This window comes from Camarhynchus parvulus, chromosome 12 (assembly GCF_901933205.1).
Source record: "Camarhynchus parvulus chromosome 12, STF_HiC, whole genome shotgun sequence".
In the NCBI taxonomy this organism is placed as follows: Eukaryota; Metazoa; Chordata; class Aves; order Passeriformes; family Thraupidae; genus Camarhynchus; species Camarhynchus parvulus.
This window is the reverse complement of record NC_044582.1, coordinates 3,706,318-3,719,886: the sequence shown is the minus strand read 5'-3', so window position 1 is coordinate 3,719,886 and position 13,569 is coordinate 3,706,318. Positions and strand designations below refer to the sequence as shown.

Sequence of the window (13,569 nt, the reverse complement as noted above, 5' to 3'; positions counted from 1 at the left end):
TGGGGAAAGCACTTGACTGAGGCTTGCTCTTACCTTTGAGAGAAAGAATACCCAGAAGGTTGTGGGTTTTGGCTGCATCACAGCCGAGTGCTCTTTGTCATTCTGCTTCTGAATCTTGGAAATGTAACATTTTGGATTCTGTGTGGGTATGAATATACAGTATTGTGTGTTTGATAAGAACAAGTACTGCAAGTTCGTTGCTAGCATTTACAAAAGTTAAGTCAATTTATACACTTGGGAGGTAGTGACATTTTTACTCTAAAAGAGCTATGTTTGGTAGCCAGCAGCTACTTCTCTGGGTGGTTGTTGTGGTGCTTATTTGTCATATGGTATTTTACAGTAATTTGTTAATATGTCCCTTTTCAGATACTCCTTCCTGGCTTAACACTGTGTGCTTGTGCTGGTTGGTAGCTAATATCCTGTTTTGCATGAATTGGGACAGGACAGTTGGATATGTTTACCAAAAGGGTATGGTGTCCCTCAGGATAGATTATCTTCCTGCTAATATTTGTGTACCTCCTTAGCCCAGCTTGCATTGTGCTGCTTTTAAAGCTCTTTTGGAAGTAAACTGCAGTATGTAGAGTTATATACTCACAATTTTATAAGCTAAACATATAATATGCATATCATGAGACTCATAGCTCTTTTTCTTTTGTGAAATAATATTTATTATCTCCATTGGGGTGATTTCTGTGTATATCCAAACGATCCCCTCAGCAGTGTGTTGGATTATTTGTGCTCTGTGGGGAGAGACAGTAAGCTGCATTCTTTTCCCTTTCAGCTCTGTCCAAACCATTGGGAAGTTTTCAGCCAGCAAAGCACAACCAAAGTGGTGCTTCCATAACTAAGGACAGAACCACAGGAGGCTCTTTCATCCAGTTGCTTTCCATGTGAGCTGCCTATAGTGTCAGTGTTATTAAAGCAGATGTGTTTGTGCAGGATAGATAAGATCAGTGTAAGTGTTTTATTTTGACCTGTTTAGTGGGAAAGGCAAGAACCAAGATGTTTTGGTTACTTTGTTCTCAGGACTAGCAGAAAAGTGGCACTTAAACATTAAGTTTTTTTATCACTGTGCAATGCTGCAGGGAGGGAATGACTCTGAAAGAAGTTTCTGACAGTTTTTAATCCTTTAATGGATTTTTAATCTACGTTGGAATCCAATAAAAATTAGTTTAATGTCTGATTGCTTGGCAGCAAATTGGGTCTAACATATGCTAATTGTCATATCACATGAGTTCAAAACCGTTTATTTCCATTTCCTCCTACTTCAGGATGATTTTTTGGTTTTCCTCATGTTTTTGCTCATGTTTCTTTGGTAAACTGTAGGTGGCATAAGTAATACTTCCTCATCCCTGGTGTAATTATTGCTGCTGGAGGTGGGGTAGGGAATAAAGAGGAACAAACCTTTGTGGAATACTTCCTTTTTCTATAACTACATAAACCAGAACCTCAGATTTTAAGTCCAGTTTTGAAGAGGGAGAAGGATGAAGCATCAAAACCAAGCTCCCAGACCTGTGAGATTCTTTGTGCTGAAATGCAGACCTGTGACCCAGGGCAGAGTTAAGTTGTGTTGACTCTGTGGTCTGGTGAGGCCAGTGTGTGATGTGACTGGTGTCTGTCTCACAGGGGATGGTGGGCTGCCCTGGGCTGCTGCTGGTGGGAAAGCTCATTTCCTGAGCAGGGACACAGCTGAAGGCAGTGAATCATTCCCCTGTAAGGAAATGTACTTCTCTGGGAGGCAAAGAGAGGAGTGTGTGTGGATGGGGTGATGCTGAGAAAATAGGATAAAATTAGACCTTTTAACATTTGGAAAACTTGCAGTTTTCCTCATCCTGAAAGATGAAAACATTGTTTATGAGCTATCCCAGTCTGTTTCTGAGGGATGCCCTTCAAGGAGGTGAGCAATAGTGTTAGCATATCTCAATGACCAAAGCCACAGCTTGTCTTCAGAGAGTGACAGTGAGTGATCTTTCCTTGGGAGGGGAATAGCTCCATGCCTTTTCACTCCTCTCTGTTCCACTGCTTCTGTTTATGTAATTTAGTCTTGATTTATTACATAACTTCTTCTCTGGCACCTATGTATGACGAGAGCTTAAATTCCAGAGGGATCTTCCAGTTATCTCTATCTTTCCTGCTTGGGAATTGGCTCACATCTTGACATAGTTTGGATGTTCTCAAAGAGAAGGCTTGGCACACCTCTCCCATGAGCTAACTTTTCAAGCTTATCTTCTGGAATTTGAGAATGGTTATCATTAATGCAAGGTAGGCAAGACTTTCCCAAATGAATCTGCTGGATAAAATGCATTGAATGTAATTTGGAATCCTGACACAGTGTGGCCTACTATAGAGTTTTCTCCACCATTTGAAATATTTTCTTAGGGTTTTACTTGTTTACTTGGTTGTTTTTTCTGCAGCTGTAGCAGCATGGGCAAAGCATGTAAAAACACATTCCATCGTGGCTTTTACATTGAAATGCTGTTTGCTTTGAAAGAAACAGTGACCAGGGAAGGAGAGTTTCCTTTAGCAGGTAATGCGAGTGCCATTTATATAGAATTTGACAAAGCTAAAAACATTGATGGAGATTCTGTGAAATAAGAGAAATTTTTTGTTATTTTATTATGATTAATATAATATTATTATATTAATAACAATAAATATTATATATATAGTAATATAATATTATTATATTATGATGGTGTTACTCCAGATGTCAGTAATTACTGGAAGCAAAACTGATCACATGCTTCTTACTTCAGGTAGCCTGAACTTTTATGCATTAACAAACAAATTGCTGTTCTGTGATGGTTCACTGGTGAGGACATTTTGAGTATTTGAAAGGAGAGAGTTGACTTATAGGAAGTCAGTTTCTGCTTTAATATGATTAAACAAAATTGCCCTTAGAAGCAATGCATCAGTGATCAGGCAAATAATTATATACCTATCTAGATATACGTACATAATACAAACAGAAAAACATTTGCCCATTTCTGCTGGCTGTGTCCAGAAGTGAAGAACTTCACAAGGTCTGTGGGGAAGGGAGTGCTGGCATCTTATGGAGAGTTCAGGTTTTCTTTAAGGGTCACAAAACGTTGCCAGTGCTGGCAGTGGGGTGTTCCCACATCCCTCCTGAGGTGCAGAAAGGAAAGGGCCCTGTGGCTGCTCCCACAGCAGGTGTTGGATGCTCAGGTTGTGTAAGGAGCTGCAGATGCTGCCATTGACTCACGCTGGCTCTTTTTGTTCAGATCACAGTGGGAGCCAGGCCTTATGTAATGTTCATTGTCACATTCTCAGTGCTAGCACTGTCATGTTAGCAGAGGGGAAGGATTAGCTCTCCCTTTTCTTTCTTTATGGGTTGATTTTATGGGGTTTTGGGGGTTTTTTTTGTGGTTTTTTTTTTCCATTTCTCCCACACTTTCTTGCAGCAGCTTTTGTTGTTCGTGTTGTCAGGGAACAACCAGTTTCAGGCTGGTTTTAGTTTTGTGGTGCCTTTTTGGAGGGAGATTGTTAGCCTGGAGAGAATAAAAGAGCAGGTCCTGCAAGTCTCTCAAAACTGATACATGGATGTGTTTCTAAAAGCAGTCTGTTATTTTTTTGCTCTCAGTTCCTGTTCCCCACAAATCACAGTGGGCTCCTTAATACTCACATGCAGTGTAGGTGAAGACTAGATCCATTGTTCAATATTTATGTGGAGTGGGGAGAAGCACACTTGCCTTCCTCAGAAGGGTGGTCCAGGACAAGCAGATGCTCCCCAATTTATGATTTCACAGGCTGCTTCTTTTCCCTTCAGTTTAATATTCCTGTGGAGAACACATCAATTAGAGGGGATCAATGCTACTTAGTTTGTTTGTGATTTGAACAAGATAAAATGAAGGAGGAGAGTTGTTTTCTTCCTTCCCAGCCAGCAGTGTGTGGCCACCAGTTAGCTGTGAGTCACAGCAGAGAAACTGCATAGCTGGACTCTCGACAGTCTCAGGCTGCAAAGGAAGAAGGGATTTAAAACATGAAGTATCAATTAAGGATGGCTTTAAATGCAACTTGGGCAGAATAAGTTCCTTTTGTTTTTTCAGGAAACACTTCTTTGCTTTGTTTAAAGCATATAGAAGTCTGCTGTACTACTATAGTAAAAGTGTTGGCTTATTTTTGAAAATATATTTATCCTTTTAGGTGATTCCCCTGACACCATTTTTTACATGATAATTTAATAGAGGTTTTAATATGTTGCATAATGTAAATTAGAGAAATTGTAGTGTTTGTTGGAATCAAACTGTTCAAAACCACTGATGTCAGGTTATTTCTTATTAGATTGTGAAGTGGAACAGAGAACTATTAATTGTTATTTTGCAATAACATTGCAAGTTACTGCTTGCAAACTGTTACCAGACTTTTTGTCATAGAGAAGCTTAAGCTCATAGTTCCTTTACTCATGCAGTTGGGTACTTTATGGTAATGTTCTGCTAGGTATTGAAGGCTGCCCATGAGGTACCAAAATGGTGCTAGTACAGCACAGGTGAGATTTCCCCCAGGGAACCAGCAGTTACCTTCATACACGTCCAGTTTGGAGTGTGTATGTGTGTGAGCTGAGTGCATTGAGAGGAATCTTATGGCCCCAATCAACCATTTTACTCTTTTGCTGCCCAACAAAAAAGAAAAACAGAAAAGGAAATTATTGTTGTCATAAAACATGACTGTGTAACAGACAGTGAAGAGTGTTATGCAGTACATACTTAGAAATACCTGTTTTTATGAAACTGTCTGTGCAAATCCTCTTGCAGTTTGCCAGGGTGCTTGATCCTGTTTCTATGGCCTGGCACCACAACAGCCAGTGTGAAGTCTTGGTTACAAAACAGGCTTTAAGGGACAAATCTTGATGAGTCCCAGATATTGGGCTTGGCTGGAGGTTGGAGAGGTGATGGAATCCTCTTTACTGTTCAGCACTGGAGCAGCATTAGTGTTAAACCTGCCCTTTCTGAAGGGATTTGTATGGGATGGTTGTGTACTCAGGAATGAGCGTGTCCTGTCCCTAAATGGCTTGTGTTGTAGTGGGCAAAGAGCTTCTGTAAAGTCACTTTGGCTTTTATGCCTTTCTATAAGTACAGGGGAATCCTGCTCCTCCTCAAGTGAGGAAGGACTCTGTTCTGCCTTGTCCTGCATCCTTGCTTCTTACTCGATGGTATCTGTAATAGTTAATTAAATAATGGTTTAGTATTTACAGTGCTAGTGGATCCAATGATGAAAGTGATGTACAGAAATGCCCTAAGTCCCCATATCCCCTGATGATTGCTGTTTCATTTAACAGTTGGGCTCATGGCATGCACAACTCTGCTGTGAACAACTATTGTGTAGAAGGGGAAAAGTTGCTTTCACATTTCTGTCTCAACTTTATATGTGAGAAGTGATTTTAAAGCTCTGCAGAGGGAAAGAAAAATATGAGGACAACAGAAATGTGTCCAAATTCTCAAGGTTCCCTCACCTAGAAGTGAGCCTCCTTTCTGTGCAGGCTTGAGGAGGTGGCAGTCATCAGCACATGGCATTTACTTACTATCTGAGGTGTTCTACCTTAAAAAAGCAAAGCCCAAAAAACTTCAGAACTATTTTTATCTTTGTTGAAAGACGGGACATAATACATGAGAGAGGCTGTCTTGGATGTTAATTTGATGTGCAGTTGATTGCAGGGTTTAACTTCTGGGTAGGATAAACATGACAGCTCTTTTTTCCTCCCTGAGTAAGCAAGAGGAATTTTTCCAGGTGTTTCCCCCTAAGATCCCAGCCCGGTTTCTCAGCAGCCTCACCACTGTTGAGGCACTGTGCTGGAAGGCTGAATATCTGCTGTAAAGGTGGTGCAGAGGGTTTGATTGGGATTTCTTGGAGCTGTAACCCTCCTGAGGCTCACATCCCGTGCGGGGATGTGTCAGGTAATCAGTTTATCTCTCGCAAAGTGCCCTTCCTCCAGCGATTAAACACTGAGCACAGTGCCTGCGTCTGCAAAGGCAGGAGATGGGGCAGGTTGGAATAACTCAGCCATAAAACAGTAGCGGCAGCCACAATCTGGCCCTGTTGTGTAATTCCCCTTGGTGGGAGGCTCCGAACTGGGTCAGATCGGTGTGAGAAACGAGGGCAGGCTCTGGGCTGTGCACCGCGTACCTGCTGCCACCAGGCAGGGCCGGAACCCTCCCGGGACCCGGCCCCAGGGAGGGAAGGGACAGAGATAGGCGGCAGCACGACTGTGGGCACGGAGCAGTTAACCATCTTTGTTTCAGCCAGCTCTGCAAGATTTAGTTAAGTTTTTTCAAAAGCTTCTGTTTAACTCTCCTGCTTATGGCCGGGGCTGCCGAGCTGGTGTCAGGAGTTGGCTTATACAGAACGTGTAGTTACTGCTAAACAAAAATAAAGCTTCGATTCGAGCCCTTTTGTGCTCCAGTCTGAGGGAGAGCTGCTCTCCACTGGGTTTGATTTTATCTGTTAAGACACAGGGACCCATCGCCTTGCATTTAAACAATTTTCAGAGAATGTTTTCTGTTTTGATTTGGGTTTTTTATATTTTAAGGTTCTGGGACAAATTACGGGACATGAGAGGATGACACACTGGAGAATACTGGTGGGAGATACTGTATCATGTTTGACCTGGAGCATTTAGTGACATTACAGCACTTCTGCTTTTGCTGTTTCTAGAGGAGAGTTCATTCGTGCTGTATTAGCAGTGTTTGTGTTTCCTTGGTTGGTTGGTTCTATGTAAAAGAAAAAATAAGCCACTGTTTTGAAATAGACCTCATTTTGAAATAGACAAAGACTTTAGCACAACATTTGTTAGGAAAATCTTCGATAATAGATGGCTTTGTGTATGCAGCCCTTGACTGAAGTCACCAGACACCAGAAAAGAAGAGATGCTGGAGGTGACCGTGTTGCAGCCGCCTGACAGCAACTGGGCTTGTACCTGCAGACCACAGAAGCTGAATTAATATCTTTGGCTTGTGTAAACTGGCACAGTTCCACTTGAGCTAATTCAGGTTTTGGCCTTTTCTGCCATCTGCTTGACCAAGCCAACTTATTCTGTGTGACACGTGTACTAGTGGAGGGACTTCAGTTGTCTCTGCCTGGTGGTAAAGTGCTCCTGGGACTGAGTGGTGAAAGGCATCCTGTTCCAGAGCCAATCTCTGCAATGCCTTCTCTTCCCTGTGTTTACTTTCTTTCTGACACTCTTCAGTGTTATTGAGGGGCAGAGCAGGAGCTGATGACTTGAGCTGGAATAATTCAGCATACTCAACAGTTAGTTAGATTTTCAGCCCTGCTACAGGGGTGTTGTCTTTAACCTTCAGGTTTCTGAGTTAATCTGGTAACTGATGAAACACAGCTGAAAATGAAATTTAAGTGTTAAATGAAATTTTAAGTGTTTACAGATATTTGAACTGCCTTATCTGCGCAGATGTTTGGGATTTAGGTTTGTTTTTAAGTGTCTGATTAGTTCTCAAAATTTTATAGTTTACAGTGGAAATGTGGTATAAGTAGGGGGCAGTGGGAAGTGAGTGATGAGGAAATGTTTCTTTCATCTTTCTTTAAAGGTTTTTGGAGAATGTGTGGGTAGTAATTCTTCTGCAGCTTGATCTTTGAATACATCCTTTGCTTATGTTCCTTGAGATCAAGATGCCTTCTTTATTTTCCTTTCTTGGTTGTGTTTCTTTTCATCCATCTTACGCAGCTCCTCTAGGATCGTTCTGTGTGTATGGAAGAGGAGTGCTCAGGAGTACCCATCACTGACCAGAAGTGACAGTGCATGATCTGAACAGATAAACTGGTGACTTGGTGATTGCCCTGATCCTCTCTTGAGGCTTTATTTTTGTGTTCTACCACAATTTCTGCTGTAATGCACTGGAGTGATGTAACAGAGAAGTTATGCACAGCCAGTTCTGGTCCTTGAGAGAAAGGAAATGCAAATTTTGTCTGATCCATTCTTTCTTTGTGTTTACTTTTCTTCCTGCCCTGTTTTACAATGGGAGTTCAACCTTTACAACTGGTTCTTTGTTGTTTTCTGCCCGAAATGTGAAGGTAACAGTATTTTTGTTGTGTAGCTGGATCAGAGACTTCAGCCAGGCTGTGATGAGGAGGTGGGTGACCTTTGCAGTGGGTACAGCTGAGGCAGGAGGAGCTTTCTGTCTCTGAGCCACATCTGCTCACTGTGATGTGTTTGCAGGGATCAGGGTAACAGGTATCCAGAGGGGATGTTGACACTGATCCTTTTCTGTATGCTTCCTTTTTGGATGGTAGTGTTCTGAAACTGTTCACATAATTTATTAGTTTTTGCGTCTCTGAATAATCAGGCATTGATACCAGGAGTCTTCCAGCAGGAAGATTCCTGTGTGCATGTCAAGGGCACCTGTGAAGAGATGGAGATTTTTCAATGCTGGGCCTATATCATTATGATCCATTTCTTATGGCATCTGTTTTCTCCACAGGGTTTTGTGCTTTGTCTGATATCTAAGTCTGTTATTTAAAAGGCTGATTTGGTTTTTCATGTGCAGTAATGCTGCTGTGATGTTGAACCTTGAGGCTCAAAGGCTGGGATTTGCTGGGCTCACGTTCCTCTTTGGTGTCCTTGCAGGGCTGCCTCACGGTAGAACATGAGCAGGTAATGCACAAGGAGCACCACTGGGCATCATGTCAGACGAGTCAATCTCAGGGAGTGATCCGGACCTGGACCCGGACTTGGAGCAGGAGGATATGGAAGAGGAGGAGGAGGAAGATGAGGAAGAGGCGATGGAGGAGGACAATGATGGGGATGACGAAGAAGACTTACTTGATGAAAGTGGTGAGTGAATGGGGTTGGGAATATGCTGATGCCTTGTGATGGCTGACCTAGAGCAGAAGCCAGACAGAGTTAAAGAATAAAGGAGGGATTTATTAAAAGGCCTCAATGGATCCACCTTGGGCAGCACAAGAGCCCAGCCAGGGCTGCACCCAAGATGAGCAAAAATGGTCACAAAATGCACGACTGGTCACTGATCAGTTCTGCTCCATTTGCATATTGGAGTTCGTTGTCCAATTCCAGCTTTAGCCCTTGCAGTCCCATTCTTCTTGTTTTTCTCTCTTCAGTCCACATTGTTTATGCTCTTGGGCCTGAAATTTGGGTGGTAGTCCTTGGTCCCAAGCTATGAGAGGAATTGTTTTGTCCAGCTATTCTGTGAAGAGAGCCTACATCCCTTAATGTGAAGCTCAGAACCACACACTAAAGCAGTACAGAATCTGAAAAATATGAAAGCTAAAACCTGAGGCATCAATACATTGTTATAGAAAACTGGCTGTCACCCCTTGGGAGATTGTGTAAGAGTTAGGATTTGTCCAGCTCTCGGTAGGGAGAAGTCCTTATGTGGCTGTTTAGTTTTAATAGGTATTTCATGTTAGTTAAATATAGTCTCCTGGCCAAAAAAAATTCCATCAGGAAAACAAGCCACAAGTATAAATTGTAAGGAGGATAGAATTTTTAAAATAGCTTCAAATTTTGGGAAAGCAATTATAAAAAGTAAATGAGTCGATTTGCAATTACTTGTATTATTTAAAGGATGTGGTGAAAAGAAATATATTTATGTAATTGGCTTGTCCCATACATAAACGATTTGATGGATGCTATGGACAATTATTGCTCATTCACAGTAATCATCTTTAACAGCTGGAAAATGTTCTTTACTGCCAGCATACAGGTTGGGTTCTCCTTTGTTTTTTTACAAGATGAAAGATGGAAGTTCTTAGTAAGTTGTCACCTTCTATCCTCATCTAGTTCCACCTGCCCTACTCTCTTCTTCAGGAGAGGAGCAGTTCAGGTCAGGGCTAATGCAGGTGTTTGTGGGCCTGTGCTGTGCATTTGAATGTTACCAGATAACTGTTCTGGGTCACAGCATGATCCTAGAAATGTCTGTTGGTCCAGAAGGGCTGATGTTCTAGGGCACAGAGACAGGAATGCAGAGCTCAGGTGAGAATTCCCCATGCTGAATTTGCCATCAAACTTTGTATCACAAAACTGTAGCCAGAGCCTAAGGGAATGCTCTATTTGCTTCCTTTAAAATTGCAATTTTTAATAACTTCAAAGGGTATGCAGGTATTTGAATACACCTACCTAAACCAGCTGAGAGTAGCCTTCCTTTTCTTAGCATAGAATGTGTTAAAAACAGACACTTTTCCCTTCTTCTAGTTACTAAACAATTTTTGGCTTAAAAATAAATTGTTGTCCTCAAGTGTTGTTTGTTTGTTTTGCTGTTATATTCTTTCAGCCATGTGCTATTTGAAGATGCTGTTTTGATTTTAAATGCTTTTATAAAAATGTTTACACAAAAATGAATGCATTCCTCTTTTTTTATTCACATGATGCCTTTTTCTAATGAGAAAGTAGCAGAAATGGAAGTGTTAGTTCAGGTAAGAAACAAGGGAATTCCCAATATCAACACAGAGAAGAGTTACAAGATCACAGGTTACTCTGTCTCAGACTGGTGATGATGATGATGATGTCACTTTGTTCACAGGACCCTGCAGCAGTGGGGCAGGAGCAAGTGTGATGTGATTGCCAAACTTTCATTAACAGAAGGGAGTGTCTGTATGTCATGTCCAAGTGGGTCATTCCCACTATTCCACTAGACTGTTATCACAGACTGATGTGCTTTATCATCAACATCTATATTATTGTGAGTGGATACTCACAGTTGTTTGTCAGGATTATTCTTTCCAAAGCAAACAAGATCAATATAGGTGTACAGAACATTGTGAACTGCTAATGACAGCCATTTATTTTCAAGTTAAAACACTAGAAACATGTTTGTGTTTTATGTTTTTGTAGAGACTAATTAAAAATAAATTTTAAAAAATATAGAAAATAACAAAGAACAGTAAAAAGAATTCACACGAAACTAACATAAAGTATTTTTATGTTTATTCATTAGGTACAAGGGAAAACTCCCTTCCATGAGCTGAGCAAAGCTAGATTGCCTCTGAGGTTTCAGATTGTTCAGCTTTAATTCTGTCTGCCACAATATCAGAATGCTTTCTGGGTGCTTAGATGTATAATTATTATCTTCTGTGGAGGTTTCCAGTCTGCTTTTCCTGATACCTCCTTACAGCTACACATTGCCTCCAAAATGTCATTTGGCATCTGTATCACCTTAGATCTAATATAAACCAGCCTCCTGCTCTTTAGCCTATGAAACATAACCAACTTCAGAATTAAGAGGTTCATTTTATTGTGCCCATCTGATGTTTGTAGTCACATGGCTTTGTAGACTAACCTCATTCATAAATATCATATCTGGAACAGACAGTTTTATTCATAAGGGACGCAGTGCTCTAATGTTTATATTATGAAGCTTTTAAAAAGCTTAATTTTAATAATTTCTGTTAAACTTTGTTCTCCCTATTCCCAGCTGTGCTGTTCTCCTCCCCTCCTAGTATTGTGGTTGTTCTGATCCCACTGGGGATCCTGGGGGGATCTTTCCCTTGAGGATGGGCTCATGCATATTTCTAGCACAACAAGCTTTAGATGATTAATAAATCTTTCAAAGCTATTTCTTGGAAGGCTGACAGGCTGCTTAAACATTTTCTCCAAACGGAAACTGATTACTTGCTTTAAATAATAGTGATTATATCAATTACAAAAATAACATTTTTACTGTTTGCTTGCAAACTAGTGCCTTTGTTTAGGATTTCCATGTATTGATGGTGGTTCAAATAACTTAAGAACTTTCCAGTTTTAATGTAATGTTATCCACACTTGGTGGTGGTTGATCATATACTCTCAGACTTAGCAGTGACTTGGGTTTTGCATGTTTAACCTGTTTATGTCTTTCTGATACATGTTGTATGTGGAGTTAATCCTTGTGTGTAGTTTCAGTTTCATAGTCTTTTAGGAGTTCTTTATACATTCTGGTACTTTAGTGCTATCTTCAGTTTTGTCACATTATTCTCATTTCTGCTCAGTTTTGTTTGCATTTAGTATGGGCTGTCCTATAGGTGGTCTAGAGTTACTTTGTATTTGTATGGTACAGGCTTTCAGTATGGAAGAACACAACTCTTCAACCTTTGCCCCTGCCCTCAAGGAATCAAAAGAGCCTGAAAAACTAGTTTTCTGAATATTTCTCAGTAAGTGAAAGCTAATAACCACATGGCTTACATCCTTTATCCATTTCTTCAGTGGTGGCCAGTAAATGAACCTGGGTATCATGTGTAGGAAATCTTCCAGCTTTAGTCTTTTTATTTTCTAGAATGCTCCTTCCAGAACATACCTATTCTGACACTTACAGCTCCTTCCCTGGCTGCCAGACTGCACACCCATCCCAGCAGCACGCCTCAATCCTAGCCAGAGGCTGCCACTGCTTTTCCAGCCTTGTCATCCCTGCCCACTTCATCTGTTTTTTCATCACTTGTGGGTTGGAGCACCTGTTTTATCATGTTTGATTTTGTGATAGCAATGCGTGACTGCTAGAAACTTTTTTTGTTAACTCCCTAAATCATCTTCACTAGAAATGTGATGTACTGATAACTGTGGAGATAAAGGGCTGTTTCAAGTCCTGCACTTTTTCTCTGATCCTAGTTGTTGCTCAGGGCTGTGTAGGACTCCATAGGAATAAAAGCTAATTTGAGCAAAGAGGAAACAAATCTCCAGTATGGATTTTACAGATCATTTCAAATGCGTGGACCGTTTATACCTCAGAGCTTTCCCAAGGAAAGCTGTTGAGTGTTTGAATGAATCCCACTGTACTGTTCTGTTTTTTCACTTTGGGAATGTCTCTGGATTATTCTGACTGATGTCTCTGGAATTCATTATCTCTTATTCATATGTATTGCTGTAATTCTGCTATTAATAGTGATGGCAAGTTGTTTATTCTGTTACCTCTGAGTATATGGGTTAAACACTTTCTTCAAGTGCAGTTTGGGGTAGAAGTGGTTGTTCAGTTCTCTCAAAGATGTCTTAATGAGCACGAGCATTCAGACCCTGTCCTCAAAGGCTCCTAGTTGTGTTTGCATTCCAGGGTGCATGGTACAGAAGACAGGGGTTGGAATCTGTGCTTTTAGGGTATACTGCTGAACAATTTTCCAGTACTACAGTAGTGCTGCAATTCTTGCTGTACAAAGATACCAGGCAACACCAAATAATAACATATTAGGTGATACTGTTGTGATAAGACAAACTCCATGGAATTGGCTTTGTCTCCTGCCCTGTGTTCTGCACTTTTTCTCCTTTCCTGTGCCCTCTTTCTTTCCCCACGTTCCAGGGCTGGGAATGTGCTAGCTCTGTGGCATCTCTGTTTGACTACTGGAGAACTGGAGGAGCTCCCTCTTCCCAGTTCAGACTCATACTGTTCCTCCTACTCCCTGGCAAAGTGCTGGAGCAAACCAAGACTGGTTTGTGTGGGGTTTTGTGGACATACAGACTCTTAAAGAGGAGTGAATGAGAAGCACAGTTGGTTGGTGGTGCAGAATAGCAGGTCCAGGAGAGGACACATGGGTGCAGTGATGTTTTGCACTGCAGCTCCTTGGTAGGGTGAGGGCATCAGGAAATTTCAGAACATCTGAGAGACTGGTACATGAGGTGAGTGA

The 13,569-nt window shown here is 41.2% G+C and overlaps 1 protein-coding gene across 2 annotated transcripts in view; it reads left to right on the top strand.

The window, feature by feature from the left end:
* RAD54L2 (RAD54 like 2) overlaps positions 1 to 13,569 on the top strand; it is a 68,791-nt gene that overhangs the window by 12,592 nt on the left and 42,630 nt on the right. For both annotated transcript variants that reach the window (XM_030956519.1, XM_030956517.1), the window contains exon 2: positions 8,594 to 8,800. In XM_030956519.1, the coding sequence (XP_030812379.1) occupies positions 8,650 to 8,800 (151 nt within the window). In that variant the 5' untranslated portion in view covers positions 8,594 to 8,649. The remainder of the gene's footprint in view (positions 1 to 8,593; positions 8,801 to 13,569) is intronic.